Below are 23720 nucleotides of genomic sequence, written 5' to 3'. Positions count from 1 at the left end.
AGAACTCATGGACAAAACTTTACAGTAAGGCTCCCCACAGTATTGAATGCAACAGCTCAAGCAGGCTGAAGGGCCCAGAAAGAATGTTCTGTTGAGAAAACTCATCCACACCAGGCTGTGGTGCTCCAGTGAGAGGCCCCAGACAGGGTATTCTCTGGTTCTATCCACCTTTGTCAGATAAAGCAAATTACATATTATCTCCTGGCAAAGGAAAAACAGAGTTCTCAAAGACATTTGAGATGGAAGTGTAATATTCTGATGCTTTCTAAAAGGGAGCAGTTTAGCCTGGGTTATTATCACACCCAGAACACTTCAGTTTACCCCAAGTTGGGCAGGAAGCTGATGCCTTCTCCAGTTCATCTTCCCCAGGAGATAAAGCCCAGAGAAATTGGGTCTGACTTAAGAATACCTTGAAGGTGATACACTCAGGGGAATAACCCCACAAGGGGAGTTAGCACACCTGGCTTTTCCCTTTTACATGGCTGGCCAATTGAGAGGTTGCTTTACTTGGGCCTGTTTGCATCTCTATGAACAGAAGGGTTGGCCTAGGTGATCTCGAATTTTCCTCCTCCGGGGCGGGCGGGAGGGTATGAGGAATTCTTGAGCAATTTGGTCTTCCAGGAAGCCCTGCAGGGTGAACACAGCTCACTTGCATCCTGTTAAGGTACTTGGGGCCTCTGGGATCCACCTGGCTCTGGGAGCATCCTTCAGTTACAGACTGTACCACTCCAGGCTTGTTAACCCTCTAGGGGATAGATTTCCAGTTTCAGATGTTCAGTCACTCTCTTTGAAGAGACAGACGATTACTACTCAAATACCTGCACCGAATCTGGGTCTCCAGATAACAGCAATGTCATGTGTAGAGGAGAGCCATGACTGTTAACTGGCGCAATTAACCAATGAAATTTGGTTTTGCATCTCTGAAAACTCTTTGCTTTATTATTAGCTAAGCTGGGGGCAGTAATGGAGGTGGTATTCGCCGGCCTGATAGATTTCAAGGTTTGGGTAAATTCTGAAGAAATTATTCACTTAGTATAGACGTGATCCCAAAGAAACTGCCTCACTTAAATAAAATAAATCTTCAAGTTGAGCACTGGGCTGCAGATTTTGCTTGAAACAGCTTTCATTTTCTTGAACCTACAGCATAAGGAGTACTGTATAGTTGAGATACAGTATTTGTTCTGTATTTGGCTGTTGGGAGGATGAATAGAATACCCTGGACAAAACAATGCCTGGCACCCCTTGCTTACCCTCCAATTAGGCCAGCAGGGATCCAGCTCAGAGCCTCCCCCAGGGGAGTGGAGAACGTCTGTCTCTGTTGATCTGGCACAAAATAGGGCCTCAATAAATATTTACCAAGTGAATGAATGGTTGCCTGCTTTTCTCCTTCTTTTGTTTAGTCACACTGTCTTTTTAACCTCCTACAATAAATCCCAGGGCCCTCCATGGGCCAGTTCTACTAGGGTGTGGATGTAGGATGAGTGGAAGAGGTAAGGGAGATGAGGGATGAGTAAGGGAGGCCAGGGATGAGTAAGGGAGGCCAGGGATGAGTAAGGGAGGCCAGGGATTCGAAGCGCGAGGGAAAAAGAGTAAGATATCCTTAGAGGTGCAGGGCCAACAAAGAGCCAGACGCAGGCGAACCCAAGCTGGAGCACCCAGGGATCCGGATCTGCAGCGGGGACGGGCCCCACCCGGGGCACCTCCCGCCCAGCGCTGTGCACGGTGCTGGCCTGCACCGGCGACGCGCCCCCAGCCCGCACCCGGCGCCGGTCCTTGGCCACCGCCCCCGGGGCGGTGCCGGGAACACGCGGCGCCTCCGCCGGTCACGTGGGGCCGCTCCGCCGGGCGGCGCTGCTGCTTCCCGATCTCGCCCTCCCCGTGCTGGGGACGCGGCTCGCGCTCCCGCCCGAGCCTGGGGAAGCGGAGAGTAGGCGGCGGCGGCGGCCCGGCCCTGCGCCCGCATGATGCCCGTGGCGGAGCCGGGCGCCACCGTCCTCGTGGAGCTCGCGCAGGCTACGATGCTGCGGGCCGCGGGGCCGCGGCGGCGAGGGTAGCGGGGCGGCAGTCGGCCCCGAGGCGCCGGAGGCGGGCGAAGTGGGAGGAGGAGCGGCAGGCATCCTCCGCGGCGCGGCGGGCGGGCGGCGGCCCTGCTGCCCCGGCGCGCCCCTGGCCCGGGAGCCCGGAGAATGCGAGCTGCGCTCCCCGCCTGCCGCCGCCTCTCCCCGCGCCGTGCGCCCGGCGCCCAACGGAGCTGCTCGCGTCGCCGCCGCCCCCCAGCTGCGGGCACCCGGCCGCTGGCTGCGCTAGGACCCGCCGCCGCGGGCTGCCGAGGGCCGGTGGGAAGGGAGGAACGGGAGCGAAAGGGCCCCGGAGACTGGCGCCCGCCGGGGCGGAGCGCGGCATGTAGCTGCGGGCTCCCGCGCGAGGGTGTCGGCCCGGGGCCCCGCCATGGCAGGGACGGACAGCGGGAACCTGAAGACGGTGAGGCTGTGGCGGGACGCCGCCCTGCGCGCCAGGAAGCTGCGGAGCAACCTGCGCCAGCTCACCCTCAGCTCGGCCGGGGGCTGCCCGGGAACCGACCAGCTCGACTCCCCTGATGCCCCCCAGCTCCTGCTCCCGGCCAACATCGGGGACATTGAGGTGCTGAACCTGGGGAACAACGGCCTGGAGGAGGTGCCCGACGGGCTGGGCTCGGCGCTGGGCAGCCTCCGTGTCCTGATCCTGCGCCGGAACCGCTTTGCCCAGCTGCCCCAGGCAGTGGCCGAGCTGGGACACCACCTCACGGAGCTGGACGTGAGCCACAACCGGCTGAGCGTCCTGGGCGCCGAGGCGGTGGGCGCCCTGCGCGAGCTGCGGAAGCTCAACCTCAGCCACAACCAGCTCCCTGCCCTGCCAGCCCAGCTGGGTGCGCTGGTCCACCTGGAAGAGCTGGACGTCAGCTTCAACCGGCTGGCGCACCTGCCCGACTCCTTCGCCGGCCTCTCTCGCCTGCGCACCCTCGACGTGGACCATAACCAGCTCACGGCTTTTCCCCGGCAGCTCCTGCAGCTGGTGGCCCTGGAGGAGCTGGACGTGTCCAGCAACCGGCTGCGGGGCCTCCCCGAGGATATCAGTGCCCTGCGTGCCCTCAAGATCCTCTGGCTGAGTGGGGCTGAGCTTGGCACCCTGCCGAGCGGTTTCTGCGAGCTGGCCAGCCTGGAGAGCCTCATGCTGGACAACAACGGGCTTCGGGCTCTGCCCGCCCAGTTCAGCCGCCTGCAGCGACTCAAAATGCTCAATCTCTCCTCCAACCTCCTGGAGGAGTTCCCGGCCGCCCTGCTGCCCCTGGCTGGCCTGGAGGAGCTCTACCTTAGTCGCAACCAGCTCACCTCGGTGCCATCCCTGATCTCGGGCCTGGGCCGTCTTCTCACCCTGTGGCTGGATAACAACCGGATCCGCTACCTGCCCGATTCCATCGTCGAGCTCACCGGCCTGGAGGAGCTTGTCCTGCAGGGGAACCAGATTGCCGTGCTGCCAGACAACTTTGGCCAGCTCTCCCGCGTGGGCCTGTGGAAGATCAAGGACAACCCTCTGATCCAGCCCCCCTACGAGGTCTGTATGAAGGGGATCCCGTACATCGCCGCCTACCAGAAGGAGCTGGCTCATTCCCAGCCGGCGGTCCAGCCGCGCCTCAAACTGCTTCTGATGGGTCAGAAGGCGGCAGGAAAGACCCTTCTCCGGCACTGCCTCACTGAGGACAGAGTGGAGGGGAAGCTTGGAGGAGGGGGCCAGGAGAAGACCTACCCGCCTTCACCGCCTCCCGGGAGCAAGGGCATCGAGGTGACCAGCTGGACGGCGGATGCGTCCCGGGGCCTGCGGTTCATCGTGTATGACCTAGCCGGGGATGAACGCTACGAGGTGATCCAGCCCTTCTTCCTCTCCCCAGGGGCCCTGTACGTGCTGGTGGTGAACTTGGCCACCTACGAGCCGCTCCGCTTTCCCACCACCGTGGGCTCTTTCTTGCATCGGGTGGAGGCCCGGGTGCCCCACGCCGTGGTGTGCATCGTGGGCACCCACGCTGACCTGTGCGGGGAGCAGGAGCTGGAGGAGAAGTGTCTGGACATCCACCGCCAGATCGCCCTGCAGGAGAAGCACGACGCCGAGGGGCTGAGCCGTCTGGCCCAGGTGGTGGACGAGGCGCTGGCCCGGGACTTTGAGCTCCGCTCCGCCAGCCCTCACGCGGCCTACTACGGGGTGTCGGACAAGAACCTTCGGCGGCGCAAGGCCCACTTCCAGTACCTGCTCAACCACCGGCTGCAGATCCTCTCGCCAGTGCTGCCGGTCAGCTGCCGGGACCCGCGCCAGTTACAGCGCCTGCGCGACAAACTGCTCTCTGTGGCCGAGCACCGCGAAATCTTCCCCAACTTACATCGCGTGCTGCCGCGGTCCTGGCAGGTGCTGGAGGAGCTGCACTTTCAGCCCCCGCAGGCGCAGCGGCTCTGGCTCAGCTGGTGGGACTCGGCTCGGCTGGGGCTGCAGGCCGGGCTGACCGAGGACCGGCTGCAGAGCGCCCTCTCCTACCTGCACGAGAGCGGCAAGCTGCTGTACTTCGAGGACAGCCCGGCCCTCAAGGAGCACGTCTTCCACAACCTTTCCCGCCTCATCGACATCCTCAACGTCTTCTTCCAGAGGGACCCTTCCTTGCTACTGCACAAGCTGCTCCTGGGGACCAGCGGCGAGGCCGAGGCCGAGGGCCGGGCCGAAAGCTCCCCGCTGATGGCGCCGCCCGCCCCGAGCCAGGACGCGCTTCGGGCCACCCAGCTCCATCACTACGTGGAGGGCTTTCTGCTGCACGGGCTCCTGCCAGCCCACGTCATCCGGTTGCTGCTGAAGCCTCACGTCCAAGCTCAGCAGGACCTGCAGCTGCTGCTGGAGCTGCTGGAGAAGATGGGACTCTGTTATTGCCTCAACAAAGCCAAGGGCAAGCCCCTGAATGGGTCCACGGCGTGGTACAAGTTCCCCTGCTACGTGCAGAACGAGGTGCCGCATGCGGAAGCCTGGATTAACGGGACCAACCTGGCCGGGCAGTCCTTTGTGGCTGAGCAGCTGCAGATTGAATACAGTTTCCCCTTCACCTTTCCACCCGGCTTGTTCGCCCGCTACAGCGTCCAGATCAACAACCACGTGGTGCACAGGTCGGATGGCAAACTTCAGATCTTCGCCTACAGGGGGAAAGTCCCGGTGGTGGTGAGCTACAGACCTGCCAAGGGGGTCCTGCAGCCGGACACCCTGTCCATTGCCAGCCACGCATCCTTACCGAACATATGGACGGCATGGCAAGCCATAACCCCCTTGGTAGAGGAACTGAATGTCCTACTTCAGGAATGGCCTGGACTGCACTACACCGTGCACATTCTCTGTTCTAAGTGCCTTAAGAGAGGGTCGCCTAATCCACACGCTTTCCCAGGTAAGAGGTCAGAGGGACCTGGTTCTTCTGCGGGGTGTCTTAATATGCATTTGGGGAAGATGTTTGTTTCTCCTGTGTTAGACTGTTTGCTTAATCTCACCTGCTTCCCAGCAAAGCTTTTCGAGGTAAATAGAGGGGAATTGGCGACCAGAAAAAGGCAGTCAGTATGTGAACAATATGAAATACAGTCCCTAGGATTCTACTCTTCTAGAAGAAAGACTTCTGAAGTGGGTTCTGGTCCAAACATTTTGGATCACCTTTTCCGTCTTCCCAGTTCAGTCCGCCTTTCCTGGAAGGAAATTTCAAATGGTTGCACAGCAGATGGGTGGTGTCTGATGTTGAGTCATGGGCTGTAATAATTGTTAGACACATATCCAAGAGGTGCTCCAAATTTGAAATATCTGTCATCATATTCTTTTGTTTACGTTCAGACTGTGACCATAATGTAGAAATTATTGCACCATTTTCTTAAACTCCAGAGAAGAATGTTTTGTAATCAGGGTGAATGATGATTAGTAAAGACAAAAATGTCAGTCTGTAAGGCGTGACTCAGTTCTGGGATCTCTGTTTCACCCAGTACACTCTGGGGCATGAAAGATTACTGAAATCTCTAAGGGGAGTTTTGGGGGTATTTCCTGGTAATTTTGTGCTTTACCGACATCTTGAAGCCTGGTTTTGGTTAAGTGTTAGAGAGTGGAGCTTTATGGAAGTGCTTTGTAAGAAATGGAATGGATAAGAAACTGACAAGTTTTGTGTTTTTTTTCCCCTCTCTTTGGGGAGTGTTTTCCAGAAGACTTTTTTTTTTTTCCCCTAATGTTTTAGGTGAGTGGAAGAATTCCAAAACTAGGGGGATTTTGTGAGCCTGGTTAATTGGTATACTAAGTGTCTGAGAATGGGTCCATTTATTTGGAACTCTTCTCTAAACAGCTCTGATTTTTGTGGTGCTGGCTTGGTTAACAACATTCAAAGTGTCCTAAGGACAAACCCAATGATAGCATCATTGCCAGTGTCTCCCCTCGGTCCCCCCCAGAGTACATTGGGGCGGTGATGAAATGGAAGACTGCATGCCACAGTCATCTTTGTCCTAGTCTGAATGCTGCTTATGATAGTATCGGGAAGGAATTGGACACCAATATTTCCGAAGGTAGCATCTCCCTGTTGCCCTAGATCTAGGCTGAGTGTAATTCTTCAGCTTGAGAAAAGCTACCATATCCAGTTACCAGTCAGTTGAGCCTCCATTCTCTGTATTATCTAGTGTCTCATCAGTTTTGTGACTTGGTAGCCTCTTCAGTTTTATGTTTGCCATTGTCTTTTATGCATGAAAGCAAACTACTTCTTTATTGTGCCACTAAATTGAAGAAGGAGGTTAAGGGTTACATATTCACAGAGCAGATTATTGAAAGAGCTACGTAAAGGCAGTTGTTAATGCAAAGATGGAACATTAATAAAACTGATGTTATTAACAACAAAGGGAAAGACAGAAATTATTGAACAAGTAAGGATCTGTGTAGAGGAATTCCAAGAACTTTGAAGAGTAAACAATGAGGCTGAATTTTTTTTCTAACCTCAGCTCTTTATTTTTTAAGTCCACAAACAAGCTCGCCTCCAGATGCAGAAAGGACCCCCCCCCCATTCTCCTATTGTTGTTTTGCCTTTTTGTCTTTCAAAGGAGGTTCACCTGGTTTACAATCCATCTGTAGGGAAAAGGATTCAACGTAAAAAGCAATTAAATGGTTGAAAATTGTCAGAATATCTTAAATACTGAGTAGGAAAAAATCATCAGCTTTTTTTATAATATGGACTAAACCTTTCTGTCTTGTTTATGGTCAGAAAAAGAAATTACCTTTTTTGCTTCATTTAGGACTATATTTCTTCCAAACATAGCAGAGAGTACTGTAGTAAAGTAGTGGGGAAAAGGATGATTATAATACATTTATTACATTAAGAAAACAAGGGGGGAAAGCATTTTCTTCTTTTATCGTTTTCTGTGATAGCCATCATCTGTTAGTATTTATCACAATTCTGAAAGATTTAGAAGAGCTAAAATAATAAAAAGCTAGAAGGTGATATAAGAACAGAATTCTAACACTGGGTGTTCAGTTAATGAAGGCATGCATATATTTAAGAATATGCTCAAGTCCCTAGTTTATTAAAATATATTGTAGCTCAGCAGAAACCTTTGGAAGCTCTCTCCTTAGCCTTTCCTCTCTTTAAGAAGTCATTTGGCTTTTAGAGATGTTAAAAAAGTTGGTTACTTAGTTTTACATTTTATTGCAGTGTCAAGTTCTCTTGTAAACTAACAATTTTATATACAATGGTGAAAGAAACACTGGCTCTTTAGTTTTTTCAGCTTCAAGACCTTAAGATTAAATAGGAAATTAATCAGTGTTTCCTTTGATATTATGAAGAAGAAACAAAGTTGCATTATTATCTTACCTTTTCTTTCTTGTGTGTGAAAAGCCCATTTTTGCTCTGCCTCTGTCCATAGGACACTGAATTTCCTGGCCTGAGCTGCGCTAGGGTAGTTGGCCTTGGGAAGTATAATGCTAGATTTCTCTTTTCTTATTTTGATTTACAAAAGAAATGGCAGTATTCTGGAAAGTCCTTAGTCCCCTGGCTGCTTGTTTTTAAAAGTTGTTGTCAAAAAGATCTAATCACGTTGTTAGAGAAATCACCTGTTTGTTTCATTGGCAATAAATGATTGAGTGACTAGAGGCTTTTGCAAACTGAAAGGAGGCCCAGGATGCAGCCTGCGTGTCAGTGTGAGTCCTTACCTGCCTTCTGCAGATACTGATTTGACTGCCAGCCCTGACAGCCTCTTTAACAAGGGAACTCGGTGGAATGTTCTTGGCCTAGAGTAAGTTTCTTCTTGTGGGATATTTACCTATGTGAGATTCTAGTGCTTTGCTATCCATTTCAGTGTTTGAAAGCATGCTGTGTGTTTTACAATTGGAAGAACGCATCTTGGTGAGTTGAACTTGGGCCACGTATGATTTTGCCTGAAGTATCCTACTCTCCAAATTATTCAAGGTTGTTCTTAAGAATAATTGGAAAGCCACCCAAAGCGGTAGGCAGAGAACTGGTAGATGATCGTGTATACATTTGATCCCTTTGATTGACTTGGTGGCCCAGCACCTTGCTGCCTCTCCCTAGTCAAGTGCCTTTGTCCCTGTTTAATTTCTTACACACTGTACCTCTCTGAAGCCCTCAGTTTTGTCTTGTTCTGTGGCTGTTTGTGGAGGTCCTAATATCTCTTTGGTTAGCTTGTTCACTGGTTTTCTCCAAGCAGGAAACACGCCAGAGGCTCTGTGGCTTCTGTAAGAACTTCTGAGCTGTCTGCTAGATGACTGGTCTTTATGAGAAGTTTTTTTCTCCCTTTGATACTCAGATGCTCTGTCAGATTCCCAGGTGGTACTCTTGTGGTCATTTCCCTTTGTCCTGTGTCCCAGCGTCCCTCCCCAACCCCACACTTGTCCCTCTGGTGTTCTCATTGTGACCTTGCCCTTGAATGGGCCCTTCACTTTGACCACTGAAGCAAAGCAAAATTCTTGCCTTATTCTATCTCACTTTTAGATTTACTGGAATTTGAGCATGACCTAGTTGCTTGGATTGAATTAGTCATTGTTTTTAATTTTACAAAGGTTATTAAATATCTCTTTAGTTCGGCATTATTAATATTAATGCCGCTCGGCTTTTATTTTTGTGGTGAGTCCTCTTTGAACTCTCTTGGACTTTGTTTCACATAAAAATCAAAACCTTCATCTTGCAGTGGAAGAAAGAAACTCCCTGCATAACAGAATTCAAAGACTTGAAAGGCCATTGGAGTGTTCAAATTATTTTAAATATTTGAGGCCTCTCCTTCAAATTCTAGAATCAACTCTCAAGTCCATCTCTGCACAAGCAGTTTAGAAGTGCCTAGAGAAAGTATTTTTTAATTTGTTAACAGATGTTTTGTGCATCCTCTACCACCTGTTCATCTTATTCCCCAGGAAATCCAACCTGTTTTATTTAAACTTATTTTGTATTGGGCTATAGCCAATTAACAATGTTGTGATGGTTTCAGGTGAACAGCAAAGGGACTCAGCCATACATATACATGTATCCATTCTCCCCCAACTCCCCTCCCCTCCAGGCTGCCACATAACATTGAGCAGAGTTCCTTGTGCTCTACGCTAGGTCCTTGCTGGTTATCCATTTTAAATACAGCAGTGTGTACATGTCCCAAACCTTACCTATTTTAGTTCTTACTCATTCACTTTATCTGGACACCTAGAAAATGTATAGGGTCTATTTAACAGGGTCGTTTTGAGCATCAGGCGGGAGACTGTCTGGGAAAGTAGTTGTTTTCTAGCATCTGGAGGAAGTGAGGGGCTTCTGCTCCATGTACTGGGGGTAGGGAATGTGAGGGTGAGGGTGGGGGGAGGGTGGTTGCTGATATTGGAGTGAGCATTTCTGGTTGATTTCACCTACTAACTTGCTTCTCTCCATGGAAGTTTTAGTTAAGGATCTGACCATCCACCCATCAGGGAGGGTTTTTTATTTTTAAGCAGGGGACCAGTGCTGGCCTCATCTCTTGCCCACTCTTGTCTGCTGCAGCCGTGGCCTGCCTGAGCCCAGGGCTGGAGAGGAGGGTGGTTTGTGTTTCAGGCTCTGCCTGGGGCAGGCTCAGCCAGGCCTCTGTTCCCCCTGGTTCAGCTGCTCTGATTGCAAAACCAGTGCTGGTTGCTGTTGGGTTTCCCGTCCTCTCGAGCTGGCTACCTTCACTTTAGAGGGGAGGGCTGGGAGACCCCATTTTGGCTGCCTTCTCCAGTCCTGCTCCAGCACTCCTGAAGCTGACCCTCCCGTCCTGGCTTATGCCTCAAGACCGTATGGCCTCGGGAACCCAGAGTGATTGACAGGCATCTCAGATATCCTCCAAATATATATGATGACCTGTCTTTTTTTTTTTTTTAAATTACTTTTTACTGAAGTATATTGCTTTAAAATGTTATATTTCTACTGTACAACAAAGTGAATCAACTGTGCATACACATATATCCCCTCCCATTAGGATTTCTTTCCCATTCGGGTCACCACGGTACATTAAGTAGAGTTCCCTGTGCTATAGTGTAGGTTCTCATTAGTTATCTATTTTATACACAGTATCATAGTGTATATATGTCCATCCCAGTCTCCCAGTTCCTTCCTCCCCACCTTTCCCCCTTGATATCCATGTATTCGTTCTCTATGACTGTGAATGACATGTTTTGTCAAGCCGTCAAGGCCCTCTCTCTGTACAGCATGGCAGTTTGTTCTGTGGTTAAACCCTCACTTTTCTGATGGTTCATGTGATGGCACACTGCTCCCCAGGTGGTACCTGTCATGGGGCTGGGCAGGTAGAAGGGACTCAAAGCAGATTGGTTATTTTTCAAAAACTCAAGAAATTCTAGTGTTTCTTAATTGGTTCCTCGGCCAAGCGCTTTTTGTAGATTGCTTGTGATGTTCTTTTTCTCAAAGTGTGTACTTTCAGAAGCATGTATAGTTTTCCCTTGGGACTGGCACATCAGTCCTTGCCCTCTGTGTCCATCCTCCTGATCCTTACAGAGATGGTGGAAGAGCAGTCAAGGGGCAGCTTATCAGGATGCGGAAGTGACAGAAGCGTGGACGTTGGCCTCAGAAAGTTTCTACCACCTGATCTTGCAGTCACTCTCTTTGAGGCAGTAGGTGCTTCCCTCCCTCCAGTATCATAGCTCTTCCTTTCTAACTAGCCCCTGACCCTCCCGTGACATTGTCCTGTAGATGTGGGAAAGTATAAATGGTAAGGAGAATGAATGAAGGTGTGATGGTGGTGATGCAGGAAAGAAGGGGTTTGCCGTGGGTACCTGCTGTTTTGCCTTCTTCGGAGTGTTGTTGATTTCCAGAAGCTCCTTCCAGCGTTCTTGCTGGTTTAAGTTCAGAGGAGACCATGGAAGAGTTGCTGGCTGTAACAAAGGCAGCGCTGGTTCCCACATGCTACATACAGGCTATGGTAACGACTCCCAGACACCATTGCCAGCAGGGCTGACTTATTTGTGGAAAGGGAGGAGAAAACTTATAAAGTTATTTTTATATTTGGCTCTGAAAGCAAGAAAACGTTTTCTCATTTGTCCTTCCTTAACCTAATCTCTTAGATGCAAATAATGATGGCTTGTTTCTCCAAGGGTAAATTAGTGAAAAGCCATTCACAAACTTCTTTCTCTTTAGCTGTCTGTTTACAAAAAAGTAGAGAATACAGAAGGAGAAAGAAAGCCGGAGCGGGGAGCACAGGAGCAGGGGAGAGGCCCTCGGGTCCTGGTGAGATCGCGCAGAGGTTTGCATGGGCTTTGCAAGCCTGGAGCCTGGTTTACCACCTCAGGAAGGAACTTCCTGCTCTGGACTGGCAGTCCTAGGCACCCGGGCCGTACCAGCTGTTTCCTTTGCTTTTGCAAATCTGCGCACAAGGGTGGGTGGGAGAAGGTCGAGAAGGAGAAAGGAAGTTGTGTTAAGTTGTATCAAGACTGCTCTTGCCTGTCTTTCTGCTTTTTTGGGTGGGCTGGCTTCCTGAGTCCAGTCCTGTTGTTCTTCCTTCTTCTTCTTATTGAGGTGAAATTCACATACGTGATATTAACCATTTTTAAAAACAATATAGTTTTTATTTTTTAAAAAAATCATGAGTAACCCCAGCAAAAGTATTTAAAGTGTTTAAATACTTTTAAAGAATATTCAAAGTATTTAAAGAATTGACATGATTCCTTCTACTGCCCATCACCTTGGTTCCTCGATGTATGGGTCATCGTCTTCAAGATAACCCTTTTAAAGAGAGCTTTTGCTAAGATAACAAAAGCTTTTAGTCCACCCACACTTCTTTTGAGTTGGGCTTGTTTGATCTCCACTTGAACATGGAATTGCTTGCAAAATTCTCCATCTGTAATCTTTGGGGTCCAGTTTCTTTATGCAATTTACTTTAGGGCCCTGGAAGTTGTAGGAAGTACCTTGCTATTTTGGCAAATGATCTAAGATAGATTGTTCCTTCATCTTTTCTAATACTGAAAAGTTTTGTTCCATCCAGCTTTCACTCATGAGCCTAGCAAAACAGGTCACAGGTCTCCCTGTCACCTCTGCAATAAAATTACTGTGATGACAGCAAAACCTATGTCTCAGCATGGCCACATCAATAATATCTGGACACCATGAACAACAGTGCCCATTTGCATCTAGAATGAGGCTTGAGATGAACAATTTTTTTTAATAGCTTATATTCCATTTTATTTTTTAAATTAATTTTTATTGGCGTATAGTTGCCTTAAATGTGTTAGTTTCTGCTAACAGCAAAGTAAATCAGCTATACATATACATATATCCTGTCTTTTTTGGATTTCTTTCTCGTTTAGGTCACCACAGAGCTGAGTAGAGTTCTCTGTGCTAGGTTCTCATTAATTATCTATTTCATGCACAGTATCAATAGTATATATATATATATCAATCCCAATTCATGCCACCCCACCCCACCCCACCCCACCCCTCATTCTCCCCTTGGTGTCCATATGTTTGTTCTCTACATCTGTCTCTCTATTTCTGTTTTGCAAATAAGAGCACCTATACCATTTGAGATAAACTGTTTTTGAGTGAACAGTTCCCTGGTATTTAGTGCATTCACAGTGCCTTGCAGCCACAACTGTAAGGCAGATGTTTCTGGAAGGAAGGAGCCAATGAGGTTGGTAACTTCCTTCCTGGGGTGAATGGTCTGGGATTCTTTTGCCAGGCTCTTTGTGGCAACTGTCTTTCTAAGGCAGGACTTGAGAAGGGATTCTTAAGCTGGGCCTTGAGATGCCACACTGATGGACATCTTTTAGCATGGCTGCCTTGAGAGTCCTCTTCTTTAGTGTTGATGCTAGAGTAACCTTCTGGTCTGTTTTGTGCATGTGTGATTTAATGGGGGACGGGCACACCAAGGACATGCAGGAGAGAAGCACACATAAGTACCATGTAATCACTGTCTTCTGGACGGTGCTTTTCCCCCACATAGATTTTGAGTAGGGCTCTGGCAGGATTGGCAAGGCTGTAGGCATATATGAGGGTTAAGGGGATGGGAATTACATTAATTCAAAATTAGGTCATCACCAAAGACAGACAAGTGTATCATAAATTTATGAGCTGGATGCTGTCATCAATCACTGTTGGGTACCTGCTGTATATGGATGTCTTGTGCCAAATTAGGATTTTTAGAATAAAAAAATACCTGGCCTTGGTCATGAGGAATCAAGATGGGATTTCAGTTGGTGTAATTGTTGACTTTTGTACATGTGGAATCTGATCATATATGAAGAAATTTCATCGCATGTTTGAGGAATGACTAAACAACACTGGCTTTTTATTTTCTAGAAGGAAATGTCATATGGAGGATAACTTGGGTATAATTTTGAATTTGCTTGACATAGTCATTCTTTGCAGTTGTTTATAGTTCAGGTCACTTGTTTGCAAGAAATCTCAGACAGATCTTGAGAGGATGCTGAAAAACGAAAAGGCATTGTATCTGAGGATTTCTCAAAACTTCCAAAACGAATCAGCTTTTTTGAGGAGGGAAAAATGCCCCCTTTTCAGGAATCGTTTACATTTCTCAGAGTCATTTGTGGATTTGCATCTGTTCTGAGACAAAATGACATCAGCAGTGATTTCTGAACCCCAAAGACTGCATGGAACCGCCTCCAAAGACGGTCTAAATTAAATTGGATACTGTCATGTTATAAATATATGGCTGCTGCTTGGAGATGTCTTTGTTAAGGAATGCTTTGTTGGGGTGGTTTTCTACTCTTAGGCTATTAAATGTTGACAGAATTTAAAGAATTAACATTCCTAGATCTTCTCCACTTCCGAAATGAAGCATGTGATCTTGACACTGTATTAGTACTGTCTTAACAGTAGCAGTGAACTTGAGGGTAGCAGAACAAGCCTCCCTTTCTTTTCTTTCCTTCCCTTTTTTTTTTGAAACGAACAAGTTTAAAAAAGCTAATGGGGAAGGAAAATATAAAATAAAAACATAATATTTCTCTTAGGTACAGTTGTTTGACTCCTCACTTTGTTGTTTCCAGGGGATTCTTATTTTTCATGGCATAGAGGTAGTGGTTATATTAATCATCACATCAGTCACTCTGGGGCTACAGGGTTGGGAGAAAATATGAGAGTCAGTAACACTCTTGAGTTCCTCTTATGTTCTAGAGACCATGCGAAGTACTTCTTATGGGTGATGTCAATGAATTTTTCCAGCAGCTCTAGAGGGTTGGTATTATCATTGTCCTGACTTTCAGGGGGAGAAATTGAGGTTCACAGGGTTGGGTTCCCTAGAATTAGAACACCCTGGGATTTCAGCCTCGACCTCTGCTTCAACCCACTGTCCCGCCCTGCTCCTCGAGGTTGGGTTACCCACTGCCCCCCAGGACCCACAGACTCACCTCTGTCCTCTTCTTTCCTAAATGTCCATTCTGTGTTACTGCATGCTGGCCACAGTCTCAGTGTTGGACATTTGGGGTCCGATAAGGCATAGACCTGCTGCACAGAGGTCAATAGAGGTCATGGTCAGGCACTGGGGACAGGTGAGGTCTCAGAGAGGTTCCTAAAAGGGCTGCACTGCAGCTCAGTGCAAGATTTCCCATCCCAGTCAGCCATGGAGAAGTGGGAAAGGGTATTTTAAATTAGAAAGGCTCTTAAAAAGGTGGAGGGCATTCAGATAGATTAGCAGGCAATGCCTTGGGGCGGGTGTGTGTGCCCAAAAGCAGTTAGCAGTTGTCATAAAGAAGAGGCTTCTTGCTGTTAAGTTTTATTTATGGCCTGGTCAGAGTTTGCCACTGGCCACTGCTGGCCCAGGAACTAGAGTTTCGGGAGCACTGCCCTAGCTCGTGGAGAAGGCAGTGGCAACCCACTCCAGTACTCTTGCCTGGAAAATCCCATGGACGGAGAAGCCTGGTAGGCTGCAGTCCATGGGGTTATGAAGAGTCGGACACGACTGAGCAACCTCACTTTCACTTTTCACTGAAAGTGAAAAGTGAAAGTGAGGTTGCCTTGGAGAATTGCCTTGGAGAAGGAAATGGCAACCCACTCCAGTGTTCTTGCCTGGAGAATCCCAGGGACGGGGGAGCCTGGTGGGCTGCCGTCTATAGGGTCGCACAGAGTCGGACACGACTGAAGCGAATTAGCAGTGGCAGCCCTAGCTCATTCCTTGTCCATCCGACAGGGCTCTGTTGAGACCATGGAGGGGATTTATGGCTCGGAGGACCTAAGAGTAGTTTCAGATGATTTGCTCAGACTCATAGTCACTGTCAGGCTGACAGAGCACCTGTCCTGTGTGATCCCCAGTTAGGCGTGCCCCTGGCCCCTTTCTCCGTGCCTGAGTCCAGAGAGAACACAGACGTTGGATGTTCCCCCAGCCAGATGGCCACATGCCTCTGTGATCCCTAGGAATGTATCCAGAACACCGATTTTCCTGACTTGAAATCTTACCATAACAGATCTTGCGATAAAGGCAAATTTGGCTGTAACACAATTAACATTTTATTGTGGACTGTTTCCTGTCTTTATTTCAGGCTTTCTTGTGACACTGCAGACTGACTGAAAATACCATCTTTAAAAATAATTTTGCACTTATAGAGTAGCATATTTTATGCCCTTCATTTGTTCGGATTTCACTTATCACTCTGTGATGGCATTTTTTTTGCACCTTTCTTCATATCCCCATTGGAGTGTGTCTCCCTGTGCCTCTCAATTTATCAAAATACACTTAGTTACATTTTAATTGAAATCCTAAGAAGTGCAAGATGTTAAAAAAACTTTTAATTTTGTTTATATTTTCTTAATATCTTGACTTGAAACCCTTGGAATTTTGTGTTGCATTTTAAAATGGATGTATTATGTCAGTTATTTGTAAGGACTCTTGAGATTCTGCTGGGTTCAAATCCTCGGTCCACCACTTGGTAGCTGTGTGATTTGGGTGTCATAATAGTTTCTGTCTCACAGGCTGACCGTGCGGATTGAGTTAATACAAGTCAAATGCTTTGAATGACACTTGACTTGTGGCAGGAATCCCATTGGTATTAGCTTCTGCTGTTTCTACCATTATTCCAAAAAGATCTACTTGGAAATCCTCAAGATCTGTTTGGAAATTAGATCAGCTTATGGATAAAACTCCTCTTTTTCATAGGAGCATAGTACAGTGTGATTTATATTCATGCTCTTTTCAAAATGCATTTTTCTTATTAAAATATTTACAATCTTGAAGTGTGAAGAGGAAGAAATATAGTCATGTTGGTATCTAACATAATTACACATTTTGCTCTATTTATTTTCATCTTTTTCCCTTTAGGTTTATTAAAATGTCTGTGCTGCGCTTAGTCGCCCAGTTGTGTCCGACTCTATGCAACCTCATGGACTGTAGCCTGCCAGGCTCCTCTGTCCATGGAGAGTCTCCAGGCAAGAACACTGGAGTGATTTGTCATGCCCTCCTCCAGGGGATCTTCCCAGCCCAGGGATTGAACCCAGGTCTCCCACATTGCAGGCGGATTCTTTACCATCTGAGCCACCAAGGAAGCCCATTAAAATATCTAGTGATAATTGTGATAATCATATTGTGTAAATAACAATTTTCTTAACCTAGGCTACCATGAGTATGGTTTCATATTATTAGTAGCTACATGGTAATTATAAATGCTTGCATAATAGTACATCAAGGAGATTTTTACCTTTGTTTATTTAACCATTAAACACTTTAGTAGTTTCAAGTTTTGTTGTTATGAGTAATTCTGTGATGACTGTACTTCTTTATAAAGGCTCTTATTTGGGCAGTAATTGTAGAAGCAAACTCAATGAGTCAAAGGCAAAGAATGTCTAATGTTTGATACATGCTATGTTGCTTTTCATTTGGGAAATACTGTGCTGCCTGCATGGGATGCTAGATTGATTTCACTGCATTTCCTCAGCATTGGGCTTCATCTTAAAAATACACTAACAATGAATGGGAGGCAATATATCACTGATATATCAGATTTTTAATTAGGGAACATGCTTATTTTCTTAAATGAATGTTGCCTATTGTGTTGCTTTCTCTGTGGATTGTCTGATCATGCCTTTTGGGATCATCTTATTGATAATTGATATTTTTTTTAAAAATCACAGTGATTTCTTATAATCACAGATTTCAGTTTATATTAACTCTATATATGAAGGATGGTAACCTTTTGTCTGTCAAATTGTCAGGGAGGGGAACATTTCCCTCTACTCATCTTGGTTGCTTTGACTGGTCTAATAGTTAAATTGACACATGGCAGATTAATAGGAAAAAAACAAATTTAATTTCATAAGGACAGAGATCTTATAGATATGGAATCCAAGAGGTAACCAAAGCTGGCTGTTTCTATATTTTTTAGACAAGGAAACAAATTTGTGAAGAACTGACAAGACAAGCTTTGGCTTTGGTACTAATTCATGATGAAACTAAGTAGAGTTTGTTTATATATCTTCTTTACCCCGAGTTCCCTATCTCCGGTGATCAGAATGTCTCTACCTCCTGATACAGGTGGGCACCTTTCACCTGGGAGATTTATATCCTACTTTCAGGAAGGACAAAGGAGGGTCAGAGTGTCCTTGCATTGGCTGTCTCTTAAGTAACTTTAATTCAAAATTATATGTCACTGTGGGGTATTTTGGGGTGGCCTGCCCTAAAGCCCATTGTACTTAAGGTCTTGTTTTCTGGCTTGTTTGCCTTTTCCATCTTTAAAAAATTTAATTTAATACAATGAATTGATGACTTCCTTTGTGATTAAGGGCTTCCCTGGTGGCTCAGATGGTAAAGCATCTGCCTGCAATGCAGGAGACCCTGGTTCAATCCCTGGGTCAGGAAGATCCCCTGGAGAAGGAAATGACAACCCACTCCAGTATTCTTGCCTGGAAAATTCCATGGTTGGAGGAGCCTGGTGGGCTACAGTCCATGGGGTCCCAAAGAGTTGGACACGACTGAGCGATTTCACTTTCACTTTTGTGATTAAGTGAAATACCATTATTATTTTTCTAAATACAGAGAATTAATAGGAGGGACCACACAGTGAACCATAACTCTCTTATATAACCTCTACTTCCAATAAAAAAGTAATACCTGCAGATGGATGACATATTCAACAGCAAAAGGCCCTCTCAGCCCCCTTTCTTATCTTTAAACTGTTTCTAGTTACTGCTTTCAAGGAAGATAAAACATGTATTTGCATATATTTTAACCTGAAAGAGATCATACTGTATTCATTGTTCTGCACCTTGCTTTTGGTCACTTAAAATATATTTTGGACATGTTTCCATATGGGCAATTACAAACCTATTGTGCTTATGTGTGTTTGTGTGTGTATGTATACATAACGTTCTAGCAATGGATGTACTGTTTGCTAAGTCGATTCAGTCGTGTCCAACTCTGTACAACCCCATAGACGGCAGCCCACCAGGCTCCCCCATCCCTGGGATCCTCCAGGCAAGAACACTGGAGTGGGTTGCCATTTCCTTCTCCAATATATTGACAGACCTTTGATTCTTTTGAGATTATTTTATAGTTTTTAAACTAAGTTCTTCCTTTCCAGAATTTTGGGAAATGCTCAATTTTATTTCCTTCAGGGGTGGTGATCCCTCTTTGTGCTCAGGACACTGTCGAGATGCAATTAGAAAAAGACAAATCTCTCAGTCACATGGTGGGACTTGGGGGCTGGGGAATTATAAAAACTTAACTCTGTGATTTAAAATGAGGGTAATCTTTTTAATTGGCTTCTGTGATGCCTATTGGAATACCATTGTTTGCAATGTAATTATGCATTTACCAGCTTAATTCATCCATTATAACGTGATGTAATGTTTAGACATTGCAATAATTACAAATCTTGCATGTCTACAGATAAATATACCACTGATCAAAATAAGACAGTGGCAGCAAGAATAGTGCTGCATCGATGGGGGATGTTAATGAAAAATAATGGATAATAAACCATATCTCATTGGCTCAAAACATTGCTTCTACTGTTCTACCCCAACTACCGTCTAAAGGCCAGTGCACCTAGGCCAGCGGAGCAGTTTTCACTTGTGCCCTGTAACTAGCCCCAGAGTTCCATACCATTGTATTTTCTTGCCCTCAGCTTGGTGTGTTATCCAGAGATGTGCCTGGATATTTTGTCCTGGGACTAGTAGGGGTCCAAAATTTAAGAGATTATCCAAACTGTTTGTGTGCGTCATGAATAAAGAATGGGTCTAACCCAGACCACTAAAATGTGTTTGATGTGGGAAAACAGTAAACAATTAAATTCTGGTAGAGTGGCTTATGTGTTTAAAAGCTATTTAGTTGTATGTTTTGCTTAAAGCAAACAAAATCATCACCAGTCAGGTTCTTGGGGAAAAGAGATTGTACACAGCGTTCATTGAAGCGTTTGGTCTTAAAAATCCTCCCTCTTACAGGAAATGTCTGATTCAGTACAGACAGCATGGTGGGGAAAAGGAAGCCACATTTTCTCACTGAAGCGTATGTATTCACTGGGATGACCTTGGCTCACCTTAGCTGCACATCGACATGGCATAGCGGGGGTGTCTTTGATTTAGGGGGCTTGTTTGATTATGGATCACTTGTTCAGTCGTTCAGTCGTGTTCAACACTTTGCAACCCCATGGACTGAAGTTTATGAATCACTTGGGGAAGAGCTAAAAAGTGAGATATGAAATTTTCTAGAACACTGTGATGCCCCCAAACAGCTCACTGGTCTGCTGAGAGCTGGGCCATTTTGTGTCCAGGTTACAGAAACAAAAAAATGATATGCCAGGCCCCATAGGAGGATGCGTGTGTCCCCTCTGCTGACACCACTCACCCCCAGATGGCTAGTGACTGGCACGGCCCTGGTTGTGCCCTGCTTTAGCTTGGGGCAGGTGTTCTTTCAAATTCATTTCTTTTATTAAGCCTCTGCCACTACATATGCCTTTTCTCCTTCTCAGGAAGAACACACGTGCTGGCCCTCTGGTTACTGTATACTGTAATGTGCATCCTCCCATGCCTTGTTTCCATCTTTATTCCCTTGGTGTAGGGAGGAGGAGAATTCCCTAGTGTTCTGTTTGGTCATTTCAAGAATTTGCCTTTGGGGCTTTTGGATCAGGTGTTCTGGTAGCCCCACAGAGTCTGTGTTCGCCTCTCACCCGCTTCTTGAAAACTGTTGAAGCATCTGAGCTTTGTCTGTGCGATGGGGCACAGCATTCAAAGCTCATCCAAATAGCAGGGATGGTCGCATCTTGTCGATTACCAGGGCTGTTAAATTCTCTTGTGGAGCTGGCAAGATAGGTGACAGTCTCCAGGAACTGAAAAGCTGCTGCATACACAGCCCCAGGTGTTCCAAGAAGGTTGGACCACTCGTGTCATCCCTTTTTACAGTCCATAAATCTTCTGATTCATTGTGCCATCTGGGACTCAAGACACATTTATTCGTGGGGGGAAGTCTCCATTGAAATCAGAGCCCACTGTAAAGCAGGAGGAAGAGTCTGGAATTAGAATGCTGTACATTGTTCTTTGTTAGAAAAGAATCCTGGTTCTCTGGCTGTAGACAAATATTTGCTTTTCAAGAATCTGGTGGCGTGTCGGTAGCTTTGTTCACATGCATGTGGCAAACACGCTGTCTTGCATTCTAAGGGTGCAGGCACTCACATCGTGCTGATGACTTGATAATGCTTGAAATCTGGGTGTGTGCTACTTCAAATGCCTTTCTACTTCCTCCTCCACCGACTTAGCTAATTTCTCTAACGGAACAGATCTTTATCCCAAGGAGTCTAAATAGCTTCTGCTGGAGGGTGACATTGGAAAAATGTCCCTTTAGCCACAGCTAGATATGCATATTGCCATGCAGCTTCCTTGTGTTAAGCTATACCGGCATCAGAGAAAAAAGAGGCCTGTGTCTTTTACCTTTTAAAGCCAGTGGATTAGGGAGGAAAGAAGCCCGTACCTCGGGGAAGCCACCCTGAACCTCAGTTTCTTCATCTGTGAATGAGAAAAAATAACTCTGACATTTCCTAAGCATTTGCTCAGCTGCCTCAGATGTTGTGAGGATTAAATGACCTCATGCACGACAAGGATCCAGGGTAGTTTCTACCGTGTAGTGAATGCTCAGTAAATGTTAACTGGTGATCCCTGTTTACAGGGAGGGACACCAAGGCACAAGGGTCGGGAAGAGGGAGTTGCTGAAGAATGTGGCCAAGTGCACCCAAGGGCCCACCTGCCAAAAACAGGCAGTTGGTTGAGTGGAAAAATGAAATAACGTATGTGAAAGATGTGTGTCTAACTCTGCAGTGTCAGACTCTCTGCACTAACGGGGACTCTGCCATGACGATAAGGCAGGTGATGGGGAGCCCGGGGTGAAGAGGAAGCGGTGGTTTAGGAAAGTGGCGCACGCAGTAAATGGACAGTTGCAGTGCTGTGATAAATACTGGGATAAAAAGACTTCAGGGGCCAGGAGGGGCTTGAGGATGGGAGGGGCTTGTGGGTAGGGTTGGATGGATGGGAGCAGGTCTCTAGCTGAGTGGAGGTGATGGTAGGGGACTTTCTGCAAACCACCAGGTCAGAATGGGGAAGAGGAGTCAGCTCTTTTACTTATCAGTGTACTTGGCATGTCAATATTTTTTAGCCTGTCTACCGGATTAGCTAAACTTCTTGGCAGAATTTTTGGCAGCTTGATAGAAAGCTGAAATATTTTGATTTGATTTTTCCCCCCCTAGGATGAGAAGGACATATTGAAGGGTCAAACAGGTGAAGTGTCAGTTTAGTTTTTGTAAGACCACTCAGGGCAGCGGCATGGAAGGTGGAATTGAATGGAGCGGGACTAGAGTCAGGGGATCACGCTGGAGGTCATTCAGACTCTGTGTTATGTGATACAGGCTCTCAGGCGGGTCTCTGGGAATGAAGGAAACAGGCCAGGACGTTAATGAGGGCTTCTCTGCTTGGCTGGGAGATCTTGAGCAAGCTAAGTAGCTCTCTGGGCCTCACTTTTACAGTCTATGAGGAGGAAAGCATGTCTCTTTGATCTGGTTGTATTGGGTGGGGTGGATTTTAACTGTAATAAGAAGAAAGCTGGGGCGTTCATTTTTAAAAGAGAAAGCAGAAGCTATTTGAGACGATTAATTTCAACAGAACTGGTATGTGTACGCTGCCTGCTGGCTTAATTGGTTTATGAGGGCTGTCTAGTCACCCTCCTATGATGGCTACCAAGTGAATTCTAGTAGATTTATAGTCTTAGGTTTGTAAGTAATGTCATTTGCAGAATAAAGTTCCCCATTTGTTTCTCAATTTGGAAGGATCCTGTAAGAATCAGCGACTTTATAAATATCCAGCAACCTTTCACCACTTTAAAATATTGAAAGGATAAACGATGCTGAAGGCGCTGGGTTTGCATCATGAATTATGGATGTGGTGTGCCCTGGAGATCTTTATGGCTGTGCATAACGAATCTTCTTTGTTCTAGCTTATTTTCAGTGGGGTTGCTTGTAAAAGAAGGGGTCAAAGCAAATCCATTGAAGAGATCTGTTTCCTGCAGGATGATTTTTTTTTTTTTGGCCATCCTATTCTGTTAGTTGCTTTTGTTGGCGCTTTGTTTCTTCATTATCAAATTGGTCCACAGTAGGGTGGGATTTGGGGATAGTGGCAGAGCACCCCCTGTGGAGTTAACAGCTGTGGGTCAGGCTAATGACCCAGCAGGGGGCTGGCACACCCCTTGTTGGTCTCTGTGTCTCTAAAGCAATTCTCTCCCTGCCCCTTCTTCCTCTGAGCCTCAGCCTCTTTCAGTTCTTCAAGGCAGCGAGCCTCAGGAAGATCTTTATGCTCTGTGTAGGAGTGGGTTAGGCCTTAACTACTTTTCAACCTAATAATAATTAAACAGAATAAACTGGAGTTATTAACATGCTCATGATCTTTTCTCCCAGTTAATTTTCTCTAGACTCTCAGTGCAATCAGAGAGGATTAAAAAAACATGGAACACAGCAGGGAATTCGTTTGTACTCTTTCCCCCTCTCGTCCCCTCCTCTGGCAAAGATTCTTTTAGGATCTGAGTAAGCTATCAGAGGTACTGTTTACACTTCATACATGGGGGAATGATGACTGTAAGTGGAAGCTGGTGGTCACATTAGCCCTTTTAGTCACTCATAACTTCTTTCTATAGTGAACGTACTATCTACTTAATGAAAGTAGAGTCTCCCAGACCCAGGTGTCAGGCCTGGCTCATCTAGAGTCAATTAGAAAG

The 23720-nt window shown here is 46.6% G+C and overlaps 1 protein-coding gene and 1 non-coding gene across 12 annotated transcripts in view; one reads left to right on the top strand and one right to left on the bottom strand.

Moving 5' to 3' along the window:
• Window positions 1-1844: 1844 nt before the first annotated feature.
• Window positions 1845-23720, top strand: part of MFHAS1 (multifunctional ROCO family signaling regulator 1) — a 112812-nt gene continuing 90936 nt past the window's right edge. For 9 of the 11 annotated variants that reach the window (XM_086379693.1, XM_086379696.1, XM_086379690.1 and 6 more), the window contains exon 1: window positions 2307-5446. In XM_086379693.1, coding sequence (XP_086235819.1) covers window positions 2449-5446 — 2998 coding nt within the window. In that variant the 5' untranslated portion in view covers window positions 2307-2448. Of the gene's footprint in view, window positions 5447-16796; window positions 17212-23720 lie in introns of those variants that run through there. The other 2 variants (XM_086379698.1, XM_086379692.1) reach the window with 2 other exon arrangements.
• LOC147343670 (small nucleolar RNA SNORA1) lies at window positions 12536-12670 on the bottom strand. Its single transcript, XR_015156526.1, has one exon. It is a non-coding gene; the product is annotated as a small nucleolar RNA SNORA1 (small nucleolar RNA).

Source organism: Bos grunniens, chromosome 27 (assembly GCF_055505025.1).
Source record: "Bos grunniens cultivar Pamir isolate PY7600 chromosome 27, Bosgru_T2T1.0, whole genome shotgun sequence".
Classification (NCBI taxonomy): domain Eukaryota; kingdom Metazoa; phylum Chordata; class Mammalia; order Artiodactyla; family Bovidae; genus Bos; species Bos grunniens.
Note: the sequence above shows the minus strand (reverse complement) of the source record. Positions and strands in the feature narration are given on the sequence as shown.